Genomic DNA, 19,875 nt, shown 5'->3' with positions numbered 1-19,875 from the left:
GCCAAATCATTGTATGTGGTGCACGACATCATTTAAAGTGGCCTCCAATGTCCAAAAATTTGCATTTTAACAGATTTCCTTCATTTGCAATACATTTGACAAATTTAAATGATTTCTTGTTAAAAACTAATGAAAATGTGTTCCTGTGTTGCAGCACCTATAAAAACATAAATGAAAGACTTAAAACCACAAGAAGGCCTCGGAGACATTTTTCATTTATTCCAGTCAGAAGATATTCTGTACAAGTGAATATTAACTGTACATCTGCATCCATGTAAGTGACACACTTCTAGTTGTCATAAATAACTCTGGCACACACATGTTGTTGCAAGGACAAACGGAGCGTTCAAAGACCGCAGGGACAATGGGAATAAATGTTCGAGTCCAACATTTTCACACATGCAAACCTTTGCACACAGACGCTGAGGCACCTGTGCACGAGCACACGCAGGTGTGGGGTCCCTACTGTGGACCCAGGGAAAAACACAAGGCACTGCCTGCAGGATCAGCTCCGAGAAGCCTCCCTTCACAACATTCCAATAAAAACCTGTGGGCCGTCACGCAAAAAGACAAAACGGCGGCAAAAGAACAAAAATATTTGTCGCGACAACAAACCACCTCAAGTAGATTTTCCACGGCACAGCAAAAGCAGGGAGGACGAGGTACTGGTTCTAGTACTTGATCCAAGCGTGAAGTCCTAAACCGCGACCGTGACTATCGGCGCGTCCTCGTCACGTTCTGTAGTTTGCGTGAGGATGCGACGCGGTTCCACGCCACTGCAAAACAACGCATGGACCCCAATGTAAGATCCCCTAGGTCTGAACACGATGGGCCACCCAAGGATTATACATCCACGTAGTGCCAAACACGGCCCCACTTTTCTTCCTGTCACTCACAAAAACCGGTGACCTGGAGAGACGAAAAGTCCTGCCAGAGTCGAAGCTCCTTGGAGGGGGGCGGGGGCTCAATGGCAGACTGCGAGGCTGACAGTCAAATTGAACTCCTCCGAATCGAATCGTTGACTAGACTAAGATCCAGTAGGAAGGGATTCATATGGGCCCCATTCGTCGCAATTTACCTGACACATGAAGCGTGACAAATTGGGGGGGGGGGGTTGAATATCTTAAAATTTGTTTTTTGACCACAGCGTCAGTTGCCATGTCGAGTTGGCGCTTTCCATCATTTTCAGCAGAGTGCATTGCAAAATTATTAACCCACACCCCCTCTTCCTCTCACGCGAGATCCACCCAGGAGCATATGAACACCTTCCATACTGTAGGGTCGCGCGATCCAGACGATATAAACTTTCCAAATTTGGCCGGCGATAAATCTTTAAACACCATCGTGACAACGCATTTTGACGTCCTCGCCAGCAGCTAACGTCCCCCCACAGTGCAGAGCCACCTCTGAGTGAGTAGTAATCCGCGCCTCCGCGGCGGCGAATAAACAACGTTTCCTCTAAGTATCTTCTCCTGAGGACCGGGAATAGCTAACCATGCACTACACACAGTAGGAGGACGTATGCTAACTGCTAAGTTAGAATTCTTGAATGTAAACAAAAGGAGGGCAGATCGATACAAATATCGACAGTAATGATACCAAGTAAAATATCAGTTTATGCTCTATACGTCAGTGGTTAGGTCGGTATTCTTTATTATCAAAAATATTTTGTTGTATTTGATATCATATTAACAGGGTTAAGTACGCTAGGAAGGAGATTATTATGGCCCCTATTCGTTGCCTGCCAAAAGCTTTTTCTAGCTTATTTGGGGGACCCTTTCACTTACCAACATCCTTAAATGATATTCACTACTATTGTAATTGTTCTATGTACTTGAACGTTGCAATTTACCTGACACATGAAACGTGACAAATTGAGGGGGTGCATGATCCGCTTAAGTCACCAGGTGGCAGCAGAATGTTGATTATGTTAAAATGCATTTTGTGACAATTCCAACTTTGACCACAGTCGCTATGTAGAGTGGAGCTTTCAATCATTTTCAGAAGACTGCATTGCAAAATGATTAACCCACACAAGATTCACCCAGGAATGGGGCCGTATGAATCCCTTCCTACTGTCAATTATTAACATTTTTGACAAAATAATACAACATGACGCAATATTACTAATTAGGAACCTTTGTAACAGTTCTATTATCATTTATATGCCAAAATAATACTTAGTGATACCAATCTTTATTGATGATGAGATTTTAGACCACATTGAAACCATCTGATTCTGCCTTAAAAGGAGGGATCGTCTTATATCCGGGTCAATAATAAACCTCTGATAGTGTCACTTAAAAGTTACCAGGTCTTGTCTAGTGTATTTTCCAGACTATAAGCCACACCCACTACGTTTTAGAAGAAAAAAATATATTTTCCATATATTAGCCACACCGCAGATGTATACGTTATTTACACAGAAATATTGTGTAAATGTAAGGTATTTACATACCTTAATTGTTTCAAAACGGTGTCTGTAACACGGCAGTAAAATGAAGATTAAACAAAACAGAAGTCATCGATCTCTTTATTCATCCTTTATGAGATGAAAAAGATGTTTATCAGGATTCTTCTTCCTTGTACTTTGTAAAAGTTTGAAGACTTTCTTGAAGTGGATCGTTTTAGTACTTTGATTGATTTCCTTGCTCAATTCATTTCAGAATTTAGCTGTTAGCGATGGAAAAATCCACAGATTAGCTGCACCGTTGTATAAGCCGCAGGGATCGAAGCTTGGGGGAAAAGTATAGCGGCTTATAGTCAGGAAAATAGTGGTATTGCATGCTATTTTTCTAGCATGCACACATCGCACTGTATGGAATGGCCTCAATCTCGTTACCTTGCGTAATGACAATAAAGCTGATTCTGATTCTGATACCAGATCTTTGTGCGCTAATATCGTTCCTCAAATCAAAATACATTTCGATGCTTTATCAGGGGTGTCCAAACTTTTTCCACCACTGAAAAGTCAAAGTAGGCGTCAGCCATATTGATATTTTATTTCAAGAAAATGCTAAAAACAGATCTTTTGTCAGCTGTCTATGATATGTGACTAAGTGTATTATTAACAATTATTAGAACATTTCAGTCTTTTCTCATTACATAGTTTTTGTCTTACATTTTTGATGTTTTTTTCCCCATGTAATAACTGAATAGAAATAATAATAATACAGTTGTTAAACTGCATATTATTCTGCCTGTTTGAAAATGTTCATGTTCGCTTACACAATTGATGTAATTTGTCAAATTAATTAATAAATTAGTATTATTTTATTTTTTCATTAACCAACTAAATTGTTCATATTTTAAGGGGCGGGAGGCATTTTTATATTTTAATTGAATAAAAAAATAAAAAAAAAGTATTATTATTGTTAGTCTAAAAAAAACATATTTTTCTCATGACATTTGACATTTTTTGCACTTTTCTCTTACATTTTTTATGTTTTTTTTCCATATAATAACTGAAAAATAATAATACAGTTGTTTAACTGCATATTATTATGCCTGTTTGAAAATATTAACACATTTAGGTGTTTATTATTGTTGTCATTTATCAAATTAATTTATAAATTAGTATTATTTAATGTTTTAATCAACCAACTAAATTGTGTTCATATTTTAAGGGGGGAGGCATTTTTATATATTTTTTTCAATTAAAAAAAAGTATATTCTCATTATTCTAAAAAAACAAATCACCTTTTTCCTCATTAAATTGTACTTTCTTTGCTCTTTTTTCCTACATTTTACTGTTGTTTTTTAGATAATCTGTTAATATACACAACTTCAGACACGTTCGGTATATTTGCACAAAGTATCGGTATCGCCGATACCAGCCTGAATTTTACTTGGTATCACATCGGAAAGTAAATCGGTGGTATTGCACATCACTGTGGTAAAACCTGTCTTCCATTTAAAACCCTCAGGTGTCCTTCTGCGTTCAAAAAGGAGGTTATGAAGGGCTTCGCTGGTCATGTGGCGCTTACGGAGGTTGGTCATGTGACGCTTACGGAGATTGCTCATGTGACATGTGGGATGAAATAGCAAGGAAATAAAGGATTGTTTTCTTTTCCTTGCACCTGTGTCACACCTCCTTACTCAGGCAGGAGAAACCTGGTTCCTGGTTGCCGCCTTCTGCTCGGCATCCTGAGGCCTGGAAGGTTCTATGAGCGGACACTTGGCGGGAGAAGGAGAAGAAGAAGAAGGGCGGCTCCTTGTCCCCTTGCAGAGTCTCCAAACGCCCCACCCAAGATGGCCGCCTGAGGGTTGTTATGCGTCCTGAGAAGGTGTGGACATGCGGAGAAAGGAGGACTTCATCTCCAAACTCTGAGATCACGTTTTAGTCTCTCCCTGCGTTGACCTCACGTGGCACGAGGTCAGAGGTCAGGGGTCAAGGTGTTCTTCTTGTTGTTGCAGAGCATTCTGCAGTTTCCGTCTGTACACGGTGTATTTGTACTCCACCGCTCGCACGCGCTCAGACTCCTCCTTGTCCAGAATGACCAGGAAGTTTTGGAGCTCCGGGACGGAGAACGCATGCCACTGTAGATCAATACAAGCACACGTAGTATTACTTATTTTAAGGAGTATAACTTATTTTCAATACAAGCAAACGTAGTATTACTCACTTTAGGAATATAACTTATTTTCAATACAAACAAACATAGTGTTAGTCATTTTAAGGAATATAACTTATTTTCAATACAAACAAACGTAGTATTACTCACTTTAGGGAGTATAACTTATTTTCAATACAAACAAACATAGTGTTAGTCATTTTAAGGAATATAACTTATTTTCAATACAAACAAACGTAGTATTACTCACTTTAGGGAGTATAACTTATTTTCAATACAAACAAACATAGTGTTAGTCATTTTAGGGAATATTATAACTTATTTTCAATACAAACAAACGTAGTATTACTCACTTTAGGGAGAAGAACTTCTTTACTGTACAAGCAAACGTAATATTACTCGCTTTAGGGAGTATAACTTATTTTCAATACAAGCACACGTAGTATTATTCACTTTAAGGAGTATAACTTATTTTCAATACAAACAAACGTAGTATTACTAATTTTCGGGAGTATAACTAATTTTCAATACAAGCAAATGTAGTATTACTCATTCTAGGGAGTATAACTTATTTTCAATACAAACAAACAGTGTTAGTCATTTTAGGGAATATTATAACTTATTTTCAATACAAACAAACGTAGTATTACTCACTTTAGGCAGTATAACTTCTTTTCAAGACAAACAAACATAGTGTTAGTCATTTTAGGGAATATTATAACTTATTTTCAATACAAGCACACGTAGTATTACTCACTTTAAGGAGTATAACTTATTTTCAATACAAACAAACGTAGTACTACTAATTTTAGGGAGTATAACTTATTTTCAATACAAGCAAACGTAGTATTACTCATTCTAGGGAGTATAACTTATTTTCAATACAAACAAACACAGTGTTAGTCATTTTAGGGAATATTATAACTTATTTTCAATACAAACAAACATAGTATTACTAATTTTAGGGAGTATAACTTATTTTCAATACAGACATACGCAGTATTTCTCATTTTAAGGAATATTATAATTTATTTTCAATACAAACAAATGCAGTATTACTCATTTTAGTGAATATTATAACCTATATCCAGTACAAACAAATGTAGTATTACTAATTTTAGGGAGTATAACTTATTCTTAATACAAACAAACATAGTATTACTCATTGTAGGGAACAGAACTTTTCAATACAAACAAATGTAGTATTACTCATTTAAGGGAGTATAACTTATTTTCAATACAAACAAAAGTAGCATTACTCATTTTAGGGAGTATAACTTATTTTCAATACAAACAAACGTAGTATTACTCATTTTAAGGAATATTATAACTTATTTTCAATACAAACAAACATAGTATAATTTACTTTAGGGAGTGTAACTTCTTTTCGATTCAAACAAATGTAGTATTACTGATTTTAGATACTATTATAAATTATTTTCAATACAAACGTACAAACAAACATAGTATTACTCATTTTAGGGAATATTATCATTTATTTTCAATACAAACAAACAAATGACTAATTTTAGATACTATTATAACTTATCTTCAATACAAACAAACAAATGTAGTATTACTCACTTTAGGGAGTATAACTAATTTTCAACACAAACAAACGCAGTGTTAGTCATTTTAAGGATTATTATAACTTATTTCCAATTCAAACATGTTGCCACCTGCCTCTAGGACAGTGCTATATCAATAAAGATTGATTGATTGAAATATGAAGCTGTCTGTCTAAGTGTTAAATGAAATAAAGCCTTTATTAAACAAAATAGCTGCTAAGGCATGTATCTGTCAAAAAAACGTCAACAAAAGTAGAGTTGGACAAATACTTTTTCACCGTACTGTATATTCACTTATACACAAAATACATGAAAACAACTTTTATTTAAGTGTTAGCTTTAGCAAGCTAATTGTTGTATTAGCCATCCTTTAATGAGCTTAATTAAGCTTTCGCTAAATGAAGCAAACCCAAACTAATGAAGAAATACATCATGTTTTGCATTTCCTCTCAAAATTGACAAGACAGTGGGTTAAATAAAGAAAGTTACATTGTATTTTAAAAAATCTAATTGGGGGGAAATCAATGCATAGTTACATTATCATTATTATTATATTTTTCATTTTATTGTGGTATTTTCTATTGTATATATTGCTATTATGTCTACTATATTATTCTCTCAATGTTGTGTTTTTATTAATCTATTAAAATATTATTTATATTTTACATCTAAGTTAGATGACGTTAATTTGAGTTATTCTCCAATGTGGATGCCTCAAAGGTGGCGTTTTTCCTCAAACCTCAATGCCTTGTTTTGTTTTTGTCAATAATGTGTGTGTGTGTTCTTGTATTTCTACCCTTCTTGAGACATCAACAAGGAAAAGTACCTTCCATATGAGGAGGTGTGAACAAGTTAGGACATAAATCATGGTCCTAATACGGAAAACCATTGCATCTAATAGAGAATGTCTCATGGTGGTGAAATCTATCAAAATTAGGGTGGTGCCAAAAAGGAGGGATTTTTCAAATTGACTGTGTGTTGCTTTTAAAAGTGCTTCCCCTCTGGTCAACATATGTAATAACAAGTGTGTGTAAGAAATGTAAATGCGCCCCCTTCAGCCAAAATTAATTTAAAAAAATTAATAAATATATATTTAGAGACATACTGTCATAACTTTAAGTAAATAATATAGATTAAAAAACAATTACAAAAAAAAGAAATAACTTAAAGCTTACCTTTTTTATATTTGCATAGTATGTATATATCATTAATGTTGTAAATACAAATATTTATATATCTAAAGAGGTCCTAAAGAGGCAGGCATTTTTCAGAGGTCTCAAGAAGGTAAGAAATACGGGAATGTGTGTGTGACTGCTATTTTTTACTTTGTTATTTTACTTTGTGTTGCCACTTGCCTGTGTATGAAAAGTACAATATAAATAAAGTTTGATTGATATAAAACTGTCTCCCTCAGTATTTCTGAATTAATATTGCTAAATTAATATAGCTTTTATTCACCATTTCTTACCTAAATTAAGAAATACATCACAATTTGCATTTCCTCTGAAAACAAACAAGACTGTGGGTTGAATAAAGTTATAATTAAAAAATAAACCTAAATAATTAAGGAACAAAATCCATTTCTTGCTATTATTATGACTATAATTCTCTCTGTTTTTAATAGATGTTTTCATGCCTCCTCACCTCCACTTCTCCAGTCTCATTCTCCTTGAGGACGAAGCTGAGCGTCTGTGGGTCGGGCCCTGCCAGGAGTCTCAGAAGAAGAGGACGCTCGCACAGAGGAAGCTTCTGGAACAGATCTGACGAGAGAGAAACAGGAAAGGGGTTATCCCTGCTCTTCACGCGGTCCACTGGTCCTCTGTCCCTCACCCTGAGCGTCGCGGTGCGTCTGCCGGTACAAAGCAAACTTGCGGGGGTTGTCCAACACCATGAACTTTTTCAGCAGGCCCTGGATGACCTCCCCAGTGGTGGTGGTGGAGCTGATGTGCAGCTGCTTGACGCAGTCACACGGCAGGTAGAAGGACGTCCGCTCCTCGCCCTGAACGCAGTCTTGGCCCTCCAAAGGCGCTCCGTCGGGGCCTCCTCCCAAAACCCCCACCGGGCTGCCAGCATCCACAGCGGGCACCGTGACCGGCCGACTGAGCCTGAGGTGGACCTTGATGAAACCCGTGTAGGAGCCGTCAGACGCCTGCAGGACACGCACACAAAGACGGTGTGTAAAGTTACCCAATTTCTGGAATATGTTTCTGTTGTTCTGTCAAAGAAATACATATTCTATTCATATTTGTAAAACATGTCACTCATATCTTGCTTTTGGGTATATTTTAATGGAGTAAATATAATTCTGATCAGTAGTTGGGAAGGAGTAGGACAAACCAGCAGTACAATTTATCATTTTTAACCAAATATTGGGTCAAGGAGCGCTAAATTGGCAAACCCAATAGTTGGGTTGGGAATAACCCAACATTGAGTTAGCATAACTCAACTTTTGGGTTAAATAATTCAACCCAATAGTTTGGTTGGGAATAACTCAACATTGAATTAGCATAACTCAACTTTTGGGTTAAATAATTCAACCCAATAGTTTGGTGGGGAATAACCCAACATTAAGTTATCATAACTAAAATTTTTGGTAAAATAATTCAACGCAAATGTTGGGTTGAAAAAAATTAACCCAAAATGTTGAGTTAAAATAATTCAAATAAAGGGTTTGTCCTTTTCTGAACCAGCAGTTGGGTTAAAATTGGGTTATTTTTTTTAACACAACATTTTTTAGTGTGCATCAAAAGTAGAAGGAAGCTCAAGCAAGAGTAACACTTTGTGGGGAGGCGGGGTCGGAGGACCGACGGCGAGGCGTGGACCCCGACTTAAACAAGTTGAAAAACAATGGTTTGGGGTGCCATGTCATCTGCTGGTGTCGGTCCACTCTGTTTCCTGAGATCCAGGGTCAACGCAGCCAGCAAGTTTTAGAGCACTTCATGCTTCCTGCTGCTGACCTGCTCTATGGAGATGGAGATTTCAAGTTCCAACAGGACTTGGCGCCTGCACACAGCGCAAAATCTACCCGTGCCTGGTTTACGGACCATGGTATTTCTGTTCTAAATTGGCCCGCCAACTCCCCTGACCTTAGCCCCATAGAAAATCTGTGGGGTATTGTGAAAAGGAAGATGCAGAATGCCAGACCCAAAAACCATAAGAGTTGAAGGCCACTATCAGAGCAACCTGGGCTCTCATAACACCTGAGCAGTGCCAGAAACTCATCGACTCCATGCCACGCCGCATTATCAATCAATCAATCAATCAATCAATCTTTATTTATATAGCCCTAAATCACAAGTGTCTCAAAGGGCTGCACAAGCCACAACGACATCCTCGGTACAAAGCCCACATACGGGCAAGGAAAAACTCACCCCAGTGGGACGTCGATGTGAATGACTATGAGAAACCTTGGAGAGGACCGCATATGTGGGTAACCCCCCCCCTCTAGGAGAGACCGAAAGCAATGGATGTCGAGTGGGTCTGACATAATATTGTGAGAGTCCAGTCCATAGTGGATCCAACATAATAGTAAGAGTCCAGTCCATAGTGGGGCCAGCAGGACACCATCCCGAGCGGAGACGGGTCAGCAGCGTAGAGATGTTCCCAGCCGATGCACAGGCGAGCGGTCCACCCCGGGTCCCGACTCTGGACAGCCAGCACTTCATCCATGGCCACCGGACCTGTGCCCCCCCCCCTCAAGGAAAAGGGGAGCAGAGGAGAAAAGAAAAGAAACGGCAGATCAACTGGTCTAACAGGGGGGCTATTTAAAGGCTAGAGTATACAAATGAGTTTTAAGATGGGACTTAAATGCTTCTACTGAGGTAGCATCTCTAATTGTTACCGGGAGGGCATTCCATAGTACTGGAGCCCGAATAGAAAACGCTCTATAGCCCGCAGACTTTTTTTGGGCTCTGGGAATCACTAATAAGCCGGAGTTCTTTGAACGCAGATTTCTTGCCGGAACATATGGTACAATGCAATCGACAAGATAGGACGGAGCTAGACCGTGTAGTATTTTATACGTAAGTAGTAAAACCTTAAAGTCACTTCTTAAGTGCACAGGAAGCCAGTGCAGGTGAGCCAGTATAGGCGTAATATGATCAAACTTTCTTGTTCTTGTCAAAAGTCTAGCAGCCGCATTTTGTACCAACTGTAATTTTTTAATGCTAGACATAGGGAGACCCGAAAATAATACGTTACAGTAGTCGAGACGAGACGTAACGAACGCATGAATAATGATCTCAGCGTCGCTAGTGGATAAAATAGAACGAATTTTAGCGATATTACGGAGATGAAAGAAGGCCGTTTTAGTAACACTCTTAATGTGTGATTCAAACGAGAGAGTTGGGTCGAAGATAATACCCAGATTCTTTACTGATTCGCCTTGTGTAATTGTTTGGTTGTCAAATGTTAAGGTGGTATTATTAAATAAATGTCGGTGTTTAGCAGGACCGATAATCAGCATTTCCGTTTTCTTGGCGTTGAGTTGCAAGAAGTTAGCGGACATCCATTGTTTAATTTCATTAAGACACGCCTCCAGCTGACTACAATCCGGCGTGTTGGTCAGCTTTAGGGGCATGTAGAGTTGGGTGTCATCAGCATAGCAATGAAAGCTAACACCGTATTTGCGTATGATGTCGCCTAGCGGCAGCATGTAAATACTAAAGAGTGCAGGGCCAAGAACCGAACCCTGAGGAACTCCGCACGTTACCTTAACATAGTCCGAGGTCACATTATTATGGGAGACGCATTGCATCCTGTCAGTAAGATAAGAGTTAAACCACGACAAAGCTAAGTCTGACATACCAATACGTGTTTTGATACGCTCTAATAAAATATTATGATCGACGGTATCGAAAGCAGCGCTAAGATCAAGAAGCAGCAACATAGATGACGCATCAGAATCCATCGTTAGCAGTAGATCATTAGTCATTTTTGCGAGGGCTGTCTCTGTAGAATGATTTGCCCTGAAACCGGATTGAAAAGGTTCACAGAGATTGTTAGACACTAAGTGTTCATTTAGCTGCTGTGCGACAATTTTTTCGAGGATTTTCGAAATAAAGGGAAGGTGGGACACCGGTCGGTAGTTTACCATGAGGTCAGGATCAAGGTTAGGTCTTTTGAGCAGAGGATGAATAACCGCTTTCTTGAATGCTAGGGGAACAGTGCCAGAGGAAAGTGATAAGTTTATAATATTTAGCACTGATGGACCTAATAATACAAAAAGCTCCTTGATAAGTTTCCCAGGAAGTGGGTCAAGTAAACATGTTGTTTGTTTTATCCCACTTACACGCTGTAATAGTTCCTCTAATGTTATTTCATCAAAAAGAGAGAGACTATTTTGTATTGCAGTATCCGTCGTAGATACAGTTGTATCTGTGTTCATAGAACCCAGTTGTAGCTGGGATGCGTTGTCTTTAATCTCCTTTCTAATGAGTTCAATTTTCTTATTAAAGAAATTCATAAAGTCATCTGCCGAGTGGGTGGAGCTATTGGGAGGAGTCCCTTGTTGGGTTAGCGATGCTACTGTACTAAACAAAAATTTAGGGTCGTTTTTGTTGAGGCGGATGAGATTTGAGTAATATTTAGCTTTAGCTAAGGTAAGCATGCGTTTATACGATATTAAACTATCACTCCATGCTTGATGGAAAACCTCAAGCTTGGTCGCGCGCCATTTGCGTTCCAACTTTCTACATGATAATTTATGAGCTCTGGTTTCCTCTGTAAACCATGGGGTGCGCCTTTTAGGGGCCCTTTTTTGTTTTAGCGGTGCTATACTATCAATGGTTTTGCGCAGGGCATTGTCAAAGTTGTTAGTGAGGTTATCAATAGAGCCGACATAATTTGGGAATGGTGCCATTACCGAAGGCAGTAGGTCAGCAAGAGTCATCGTTGTGGCGGCATTAATGTTGCGGCTGCTATAGCAGTTATTATTATTAGTTTGTTGACAATGAGTCAGAACTTCGAATTTTATAAGATAATGATCGGACATTACTTTAGTATACGGGAGTACCATAACTTTGGAGGTGGTGACACCCCTGACCAGCACTAGATCTATCGTATTGCCGTTGCGATGCGTAGGTTCATTTATTATTTGTGTAAGACCACAGCTATCAATTATAGTCTGGAGCGCCACGCACTGAGGGTCCGATGGGGTATTCATATGGATATTAAAGTCCCCCATTATGATTATATTGTCTGCGTGCGTCACTAGATCAGCAACGAACTCTGAGAATTCATTAATAAAGTCCGAGTAGGGCCCTGGGGGGCGGTAGATAACAGCCATATCGAGAGGCAGCGGTGCGACAGACCTCATAGTAAGCACCTCAAATGATTTGTATTTATTATTTAGGTTAGGGGTAAGGTTAAAGTTTTCATTGTATATTAGTGCGACCCCCCCACCCCTTTTAAGGGGACGGGCAATATGCGCATTCGTATAGTTAGGAGGAGATGCCTCATTTAGCGCAAAAAATTCGTCTGGTTTGAGCCAGGTTTCGCTAAGACCAATGACGTTAAGATTGTTGTCTCTAATGACCTCATTAACTAATAACGTTTTGGGAGACAATGATCTTATGTTTAAAAAGCCCATATTATAAGTATTGGGCTGTTTTGACGAGTTTTTGTTTAAATTATCCGTAGTAGAAATATTAATAATGTTGCGTTTATTATACGTAGTGCACTTTAAATAGTTTCGACCATATCTAGGAATTGATACGACGGGAATTTTCAGATTGTTTGCTTGATGCTGCGATCGACTGAACGCATCATGATTTGCCACCTCAGTAGAATGCATATCTACCCCGGACACATTCACAACAGAAAACACATTATGTGAGTTGTGTGTTATTCTAAGAAAATTGCTATGCGTACAGGAATTATCCAGCCTGGTGCTGGCTAGTTCTAGCTTAACTGACTCCTCACCCGGACTAGCAGGCTCTGTAATTGCCTGTGACCGGGCTTGCTCTAGTGTAGTTAGTCAAATGTGACTTAAACAGTAGTCTATATTCTTAGACAGGATGATGGCGCCTTCCTGGTTAGGGTGAAGGCCGTCCCTCATCAGCAAGCCTGGTTTGCCCCAGAAAGAGGGCCAATTATCAATAAACGTTAGTCCCTGTTGTCTACAGAAGCTAGCCAGCCACTTGTTAAGCGAGACTAATCTGCTATATCTCTCATCATTGCCTCTCGCAGGCAGGGGGCCAGAGACAATTACTCGATGCCTGGACATCTTTCTAGCGAGATCACAAGTCCTGGCTATGTTTCTCTTTGTAATCTCTGACTGTCTCATTCTAGTGTCATTGGAGCCAACGTGTACAACTATATTCGCATAACTAGTGGTGCGATTAGCCTGTCGTACGTGTTTACTAGGCCTGTTGCGAGTTAGCTCCCTAAGATTAGCCTCTATGTCAGGTGCTCGGGCCCCCGGGATGCACTTAATTGTGGCTGGTTTGCTAAGCTTTATGTTTCGGGTGATGGAGTCCCCTATGACTAAGGTGTGGTGCCCGGTAGACTGGGGTGTAGGACTAGCTAAAGAGCTAAATCTATTATGCGTCTCAACCGGTACACCGTAGCTTGTAGGCCGCTTAGGACTGCTACAGGCTGGGCTAGTTAGCTCGCTACAGCTAACGCTAGCAGATGTGTCCGCAACATCTAAAGTTACGAGATTACTCTGCTCTAACTGGCGGACACGGCCCTCTAGCAGAGCCAGCCTCATTATAACTAACATATTATTATTACAGCATTAACGCAGTAATTGAGGCAAAAGGAGCTCCAACCAAGTATTGAGTATTGTACATGCTCATATTTTTCATTTTCATACTTTTCAGTTGGCCAACATTTCTAAAAATCCCTTTTTTGTATTAGCCTTAAGTAATATTCCAATTTTGTGACACACGGAATTTTGGATTTTCATTTGTTGCTACTTCAAATCATCAAAATTAAATGAAATAAACATTTGAATGCATCAGTCTGTGTGCAATGAATAAATATAATGTACAAGTTACACCTTTTGAATGCAATTACTGAAATAAATCAAGTTTTTCAAAAATATTCTAATTTACTGGCTTTTACCTGTATATATAAAATAAATACTTGAATTTCAGTGTTAATTTATTTACACATATACACACACATAACACTAGATGGCAGTATTGTCCTGTTTAAGAGTGTCACAACATTGCTGTTTACGCCAGACGAACTGCTTTACGGTATACAAAAACGTGACTGCTGTTGTTGTGTGTTGTTGCTGCGCTGGGAGGACGTTAATGAAACTGCCTAACAATAAACCCACATAAGAAACCAAGAACTCCCCCTCCATCATTCTACAGTTATAACGTGATTGGGCAGGTATGCTGGTTATATTGTGGGTTAGCGGACTCAGGTCCTCATGGACCTGAGTCCACCTGAATTTCGGGAGATTTTCGGGAGAAAATTTGTCCCGGGAGGTATTCGGGACAGGCGCTGAATTTCGGGAGTCTCCCGGAAAATCCGGGAGGGTTGGCAAGTATGATACTAACTATTGCGCGGGGTAGCAACCTGCAGCGCTCAAGCCGCATGCAGCTCTTTAGCACCGCTTGGTGGCTCCCTGGAGCTTTGTCAAAAATGGAAAAAGATGGGGGGAAAAATATTTGTTGTTTTAATACAGTTTCTGTAGGAGGACAAACATGACACATACCTTTTTAATTGTTAGAAAGCCCACAGTTTAATACATTTGTGTTTATGCTTCACTGACGACAGTATTTGGCTAGCGCCGTTTTGTCCTACTAATTTTGGCGGTCCTTGAACTCGCCGTAGTTGTGTGGACTGTGACTCAACAGTTTGTTTACATGTACAACTTTCTCCGACGCTGCTACAGAAAGACGTGTTTTATGCCACTCCTTCTTTGTTTCATTTTGTCCACCAAATATGTTATGCTGTGCATGAATGCACAAAGGTGAGCTTTGTTGATGTTGACTTGCATGTAGTGCTAATAATCCACGCTAACATGCTATTTAGGCTATCTGATGTACATATTGCCTCGTTTGTAGGTATATTTGAGTTCATTTAATTTCCTTTACTTATATCCTCTGTGTATTTAATTATGGGACTGCTGCAATGCCAGCACCCCCATTCACTGCTAAACAGCAGTGAATGGGGGCATGCAATGCAAGCGGCCCATATTGTTATTGCTCATACTTCAACTTTTAACTTTCTTATTCTTGTTCCGCACAGTTCTCTTACACTTAATATGGGACGAACCAGCCAACGAATCCCCACATATGTTATACCGTCGGAAAGGGGCTATTTGCGCCGATTGGGGTACTTTAAATTGGGACCATTTTGTGTTAGCATGGCAACGCTTTTCATGAATAAACAAAAAAAAATGGGCCACTAGAATGGCTATGCACCTTTATGATGGCAAATATTTCCAGCAAAACGCTCCAAAAAGGCAAAATTACCTCCTTTTGTAGCTCAGCCATTCTTTCACCTAGCTCGGTGCTTAACGTCTCATTTTGTTCACACACTACTATATTTGCATGTCTCATGACACATTATCTGTATGTAATATTGGCTGCATTTTTGCTAGTTGTTTGTGTGCTACGTTGTTCCAGACCACAGCAAACGTTACCCAGCTTGCAAAGATTGTAATAAATCCATTAGAAGAAGACACCCTGTCGTTTTCTTTAACTTGGACGCACACATCTATACCTTTGGCAGTTTAAAAACGTCGTTTCGAGGAGTTATCTCACCTTCTGGGACACTTACTTAATGTGTTGCCTTCATTATAAAATGTATATAAGGCTTTTAACTTTTTGCGGCTCCAGACAGATTAGTTTTTTTGTATTTTTGGTTCAATATGGCTCTTTCAACATGTTAGGTTGCCGACTCCTGTGTTAGGGCATCCTAAAAAAAAATCCAAATCGCGATTTTTAGTTATACCTACTCAAAATCGTTTCATGTCTGCACTCACTCGCTGCACTTATACGTCACATGTCGGCTTTTGAAAAGGTTTATTACCATTTTCATACCAAACAATGCATTGCCAGTTTTAATCGAGAAACGTGTTGAATCAAAATGTCACCCCAAGAATCGGACTGAATTGAAAAAAAAACAAAAAGACAAAGGAAAAAGGAATAGAATTAATGGTCACTTTGTGTAAGAGTCGTATCGCTCGTGACATCAGAATCAGAATCAGAATCAGAATGTGACATCATTTGATCAAACGGCATTCAAAGAGTTACAATAAAATAAAATAAAATAAATTACATGTCTGGCTGAAGTTGATTTAGAGATTTTAGCAACAAGTAAAAAAAAAAGCAAAATGTTTTTTTATTAGAGATCGATTGATATGGTTTTTTCGGGGCCGATACCGATACCGATTATTAGTAGTCCAGGAGGCTGATGAGTGATATTTGGAGCTGCTATTAATTTGCAGCAACAGTTATTAAAAGATGAATATTATATGTCAGTAAACATCTGGTTTAATTTAACATCAAACAACAATATTGCCTAAGAGGAGCATCAACATTTGCATTTCAAAATATGGAAACTCCTGAATTGGTCAAAATATTTCTTTACATGACGATAACTCATGTACTCCATTTGATACACTTTTTTAACACTATGGATTTAACACAGTACGAGGATAGCTTAGCAGAAATTATTATTACTAACTTACTCCCTACTTATCACATTGTTTAAGATTAAATACTGTATCATATGTGTATGTATCATATCTGCTCATGTATTTCTGTTGGAGTATTAAAAATATATATATAAATAAACTTCAAAATGCCTAGTTTTTTACACTTCTTGATAAATTATTTTCATGTCCTGTTTGGTTTTGGGGTACTGTTGAAACTGCTGGAATATTGTACACCTGGGCAAGAATTGGACGTTGACATTCTTAAAGGGGAACTACACTTTTTTAGGAATTTTGCCTCTTGTTCACAATCATTATGAGAATTATGAGAACATGACAACAGATGTTTATTTTTTTTTATGCATTCTAAATATTAAATAAATGCTATCAAAAGTCCGCTTACAATGGGGCCATTTAGAGTTGCTCTATTCTGCCTATAAAGCCCTTAAAAAACATCCAAACACCTCCATTAAGGTTTTATATACATGATGTAGGTATATATGTAATGTAGTAACATTTATAATAACATTTATTATTTACATATTTTGATCATTTTAAGCATTGATTCATTTCAAAAACTCATCACGACGTTCACTTTTTTTCCAACATCATCACTGATTATTACTCACTGCAGACTTCATGAGAACCAACAAACATAATAAAACATCCCTTACTGTACAATGTCTGCTGTCATTAGGATGCAGACTGCTAGGATGTTCATATATTCCCATTTAGATGAAGAATGACTCATTATCCTCATTAAGAAAAGGGGAGTAGAGCCCAGCGTCTTTTTATGTCGTTCTCGCCTTTTCCGGGTCTAAATTGATTGTCAAAGTGTACCAACTTGTCGGAATACCTACTCAGACGTCTTCTGTCCAGGTGAGAGGCGTGATTTATGATCTACAATAAAGTTTGACGAGCAAGGAAACAGCTGATCAAGTTAACATTGGAACACAAGCTGGTGATTACGGCGCCGCTATAAATAGTTTGTCTGCGTCAGCACTTATAATAACAATATCACTAATACTTAGACTTAGACTTTCTTTTTATTGTCATTCAAATTTGAACTTTACAGTATAGATAAGAACGAAATTTCATTACATTAGCTCATGGTAGTGCAGGATAAAAAAGCAATAAGGTGCATATATAAATAAATAAATAGGTTACTGTACAGATAAATATATTGCCCTTTTTCATATGCATCCACGTTTATGTATGTATGTTATATTGTCTTTTATTTTTAATTTTTTTATTTTATACATTTTTTTTATTCCAGCGAGTTAATCCATTTTGGGGGGAGTTGAGGGGATAATTATGATGCGTTCAAAAGTCTTACGGCCTGAGGGAAGAAGCTGTTACAGAACCTGGAGGTTCTGCTTCGGAGGCTGCGGAATCTCTTTCTAGAGTCCAGCAGTGAAAACAGTCCTTGGTCGGGGTGGGAGGAGTCTTTGCAGATTTTCTGAGCCCTGGTCAGGCAGCGGCTTTTTGCGATCTCCTGGATAGGAGGAAGAGGAGTCCTGATGATCTTTTCCGCCGTCCTCACCACTCTCTGGAGAGATTTCCAGTCTGAGGCACTGCAGGCTCCAGTCCAGACAGAGATGCTGTTGGTCAGCAGGCTCTCTATAGTGCCTCTGTAGAATGTGCTGAGAATGGGGTTAGGGAGCTGTGCTCTTTTCATCCTACGCAAAAAGTGCATGCGCTGCTGAGCTCTTTTTACAAGAGCTCCAGTGTGGAGAGACCAGGTTATATTGTCAGTTATCTGCACCCCCAGGAACTTGGTGCTGCTTACCATCTCCACCGCTGTGCCGTTGATAAGGAGTGGAGCGTGGCTGGACTGGTGGTTCCTGAAGTCAACGATGATCTCCTTGGTCTTGTTGACATTCAGGACCAGGTTGTTGATTCTGCACCAGTCAACCAGATGTTTCACCTCTTTCCTGTAGTCCATGTTGTTGTTGTCACGGATGAGGCCCACTACTGTCGTGTCGTCCGCATACTTCACAATGTGTTTAGTAGTGAACCTGGCGCAGCAGTCATGGGTCATCAGTGTGAACAGCAGCGGACTCAGGACGCAGCCCTGGGGGGAGCCGGTGTTCAGAGAGATGGCACTGGAGGTGTTGTTGCCCACTCTCACAGACTGGGGTCTGTCTGTGAGGAAGTCAAGAAGCCAGTTGCATAGGGGGGTACTGAATCCAAGGTGGGCCAGTTTGCTCACCAAGTGCTGTGGGATGATGGTGTTGAATGCTGATGTTCTAAGCTTAGGTGGAGTGCAGAGGAGATGGCGTCCTCTGTGGAGCGGTTAGGGCGATAAGCAAACTGGTATGGGTCGAATGTGGGGGGAAGTCTGGAGACAATGTATTCCTTTACCAGCCTCTCAAAGCACTTCATTATGATGGGGGTGAGTGCAACGGGGCGGTAATCATTGAATACTTAATACTTGCTAATATTCAAGTCACCAAATGTAAATGGAGTATTGTCTGCGCTTTTTGGATGTTTTTTATTGGGTTTTATGGGCGGAATAGAGGACCTCCCATTGGCTTCGCTGTAAACAGATTTTTATTTACTTTTATTGACAAGTTAGAGTGCATTCAAAAAAATCCATCCGTCTTGTGTCTCATAATGATTGTGAATGATGGGCAAAATTCAAAATAAGTGTATTTCCCCTTTAAATTTAACATGCAAAAACGTTTTTAGAAAAAAAAACATGTATATTGTAACATCAACAAAAATAAGACACAACAGTCAACCTTTGACCCCTGAGGGGTAAAACGCTGTCCAGTAAACTGAATGTTAAATAATGAGATAAAATGGCAATTCATTGCATAAATGTGTATAATTAATTTCTTCTACTATATTTGTATTTATTAGGTTAATAATATTTTGTTAAATGTCCTATAACTTATAAAGAATAAAAGCAATGGCTGACTTTATGGGTCATAGTTGAAAAACAAATACACTTGCTGAGTGCATGAGGTACTGCTTAAAGCGACCTACCAGCGTCATGCCATTCTCGGACACTCGGGAGTTGTACTCTTCTATCCTGGTGCGCGCATCTTCCTCGGGGAGGTCCTTCGCTCCTCCATCTTCTTCCTCCTTGGCCTCGCTTTTCTGGAAAGCA

At 39.1% G+C, this 19,875-nt stretch overlaps 1 protein-coding gene across 2 annotated transcripts in view; it reads right to left on the bottom strand.

The window, feature by feature from the left end:
* Positions 1 to 199: 199 nt before the first annotated feature.
* rassf5 (Ras association domain family member 5) overlaps positions 200 to 19,875 on the bottom strand; it is a 101,075-nt gene continuing 81,399 nt past the window's right edge. For both annotated transcript variants that reach the window (XM_061984842.1, XM_061984843.1), the window contains exons 3-6: positions 19,752 to 19,865; positions 7,973 to 8,291; positions 7,787 to 7,902; positions 200 to 4,539 (exon numbers count right to left, since the gene is read on the bottom strand). In XM_061984842.1, the coding sequence (XP_061840826.1) occupies positions 4,384 to 4,539; positions 7,787 to 7,902; positions 7,973 to 8,291; positions 19,752 to 19,865 (705 nt within the window). In that variant the 3' untranslated portion in view covers positions 200 to 4,383. The remainder of the gene's footprint in view (positions 4,540 to 7,786; positions 7,903 to 7,972; positions 8,292 to 19,751; positions 19,866 to 19,875) is intronic.

The sequence above is a fragment of the Nerophis lumbriciformis genome, linkage group LG23, assembly GCF_033978685.3.
Source record: "Nerophis lumbriciformis linkage group LG23, RoL_Nlum_v2.1, whole genome shotgun sequence".
NCBI classification, from domain to species: domain Eukaryota; kingdom Metazoa; phylum Chordata; class Actinopteri; order Syngnathiformes; family Syngnathidae; genus Nerophis; species Nerophis lumbriciformis.
Note: the sequence above shows the minus strand (reverse complement) of the source record. Positions and strands in the feature narration are given on the sequence as shown.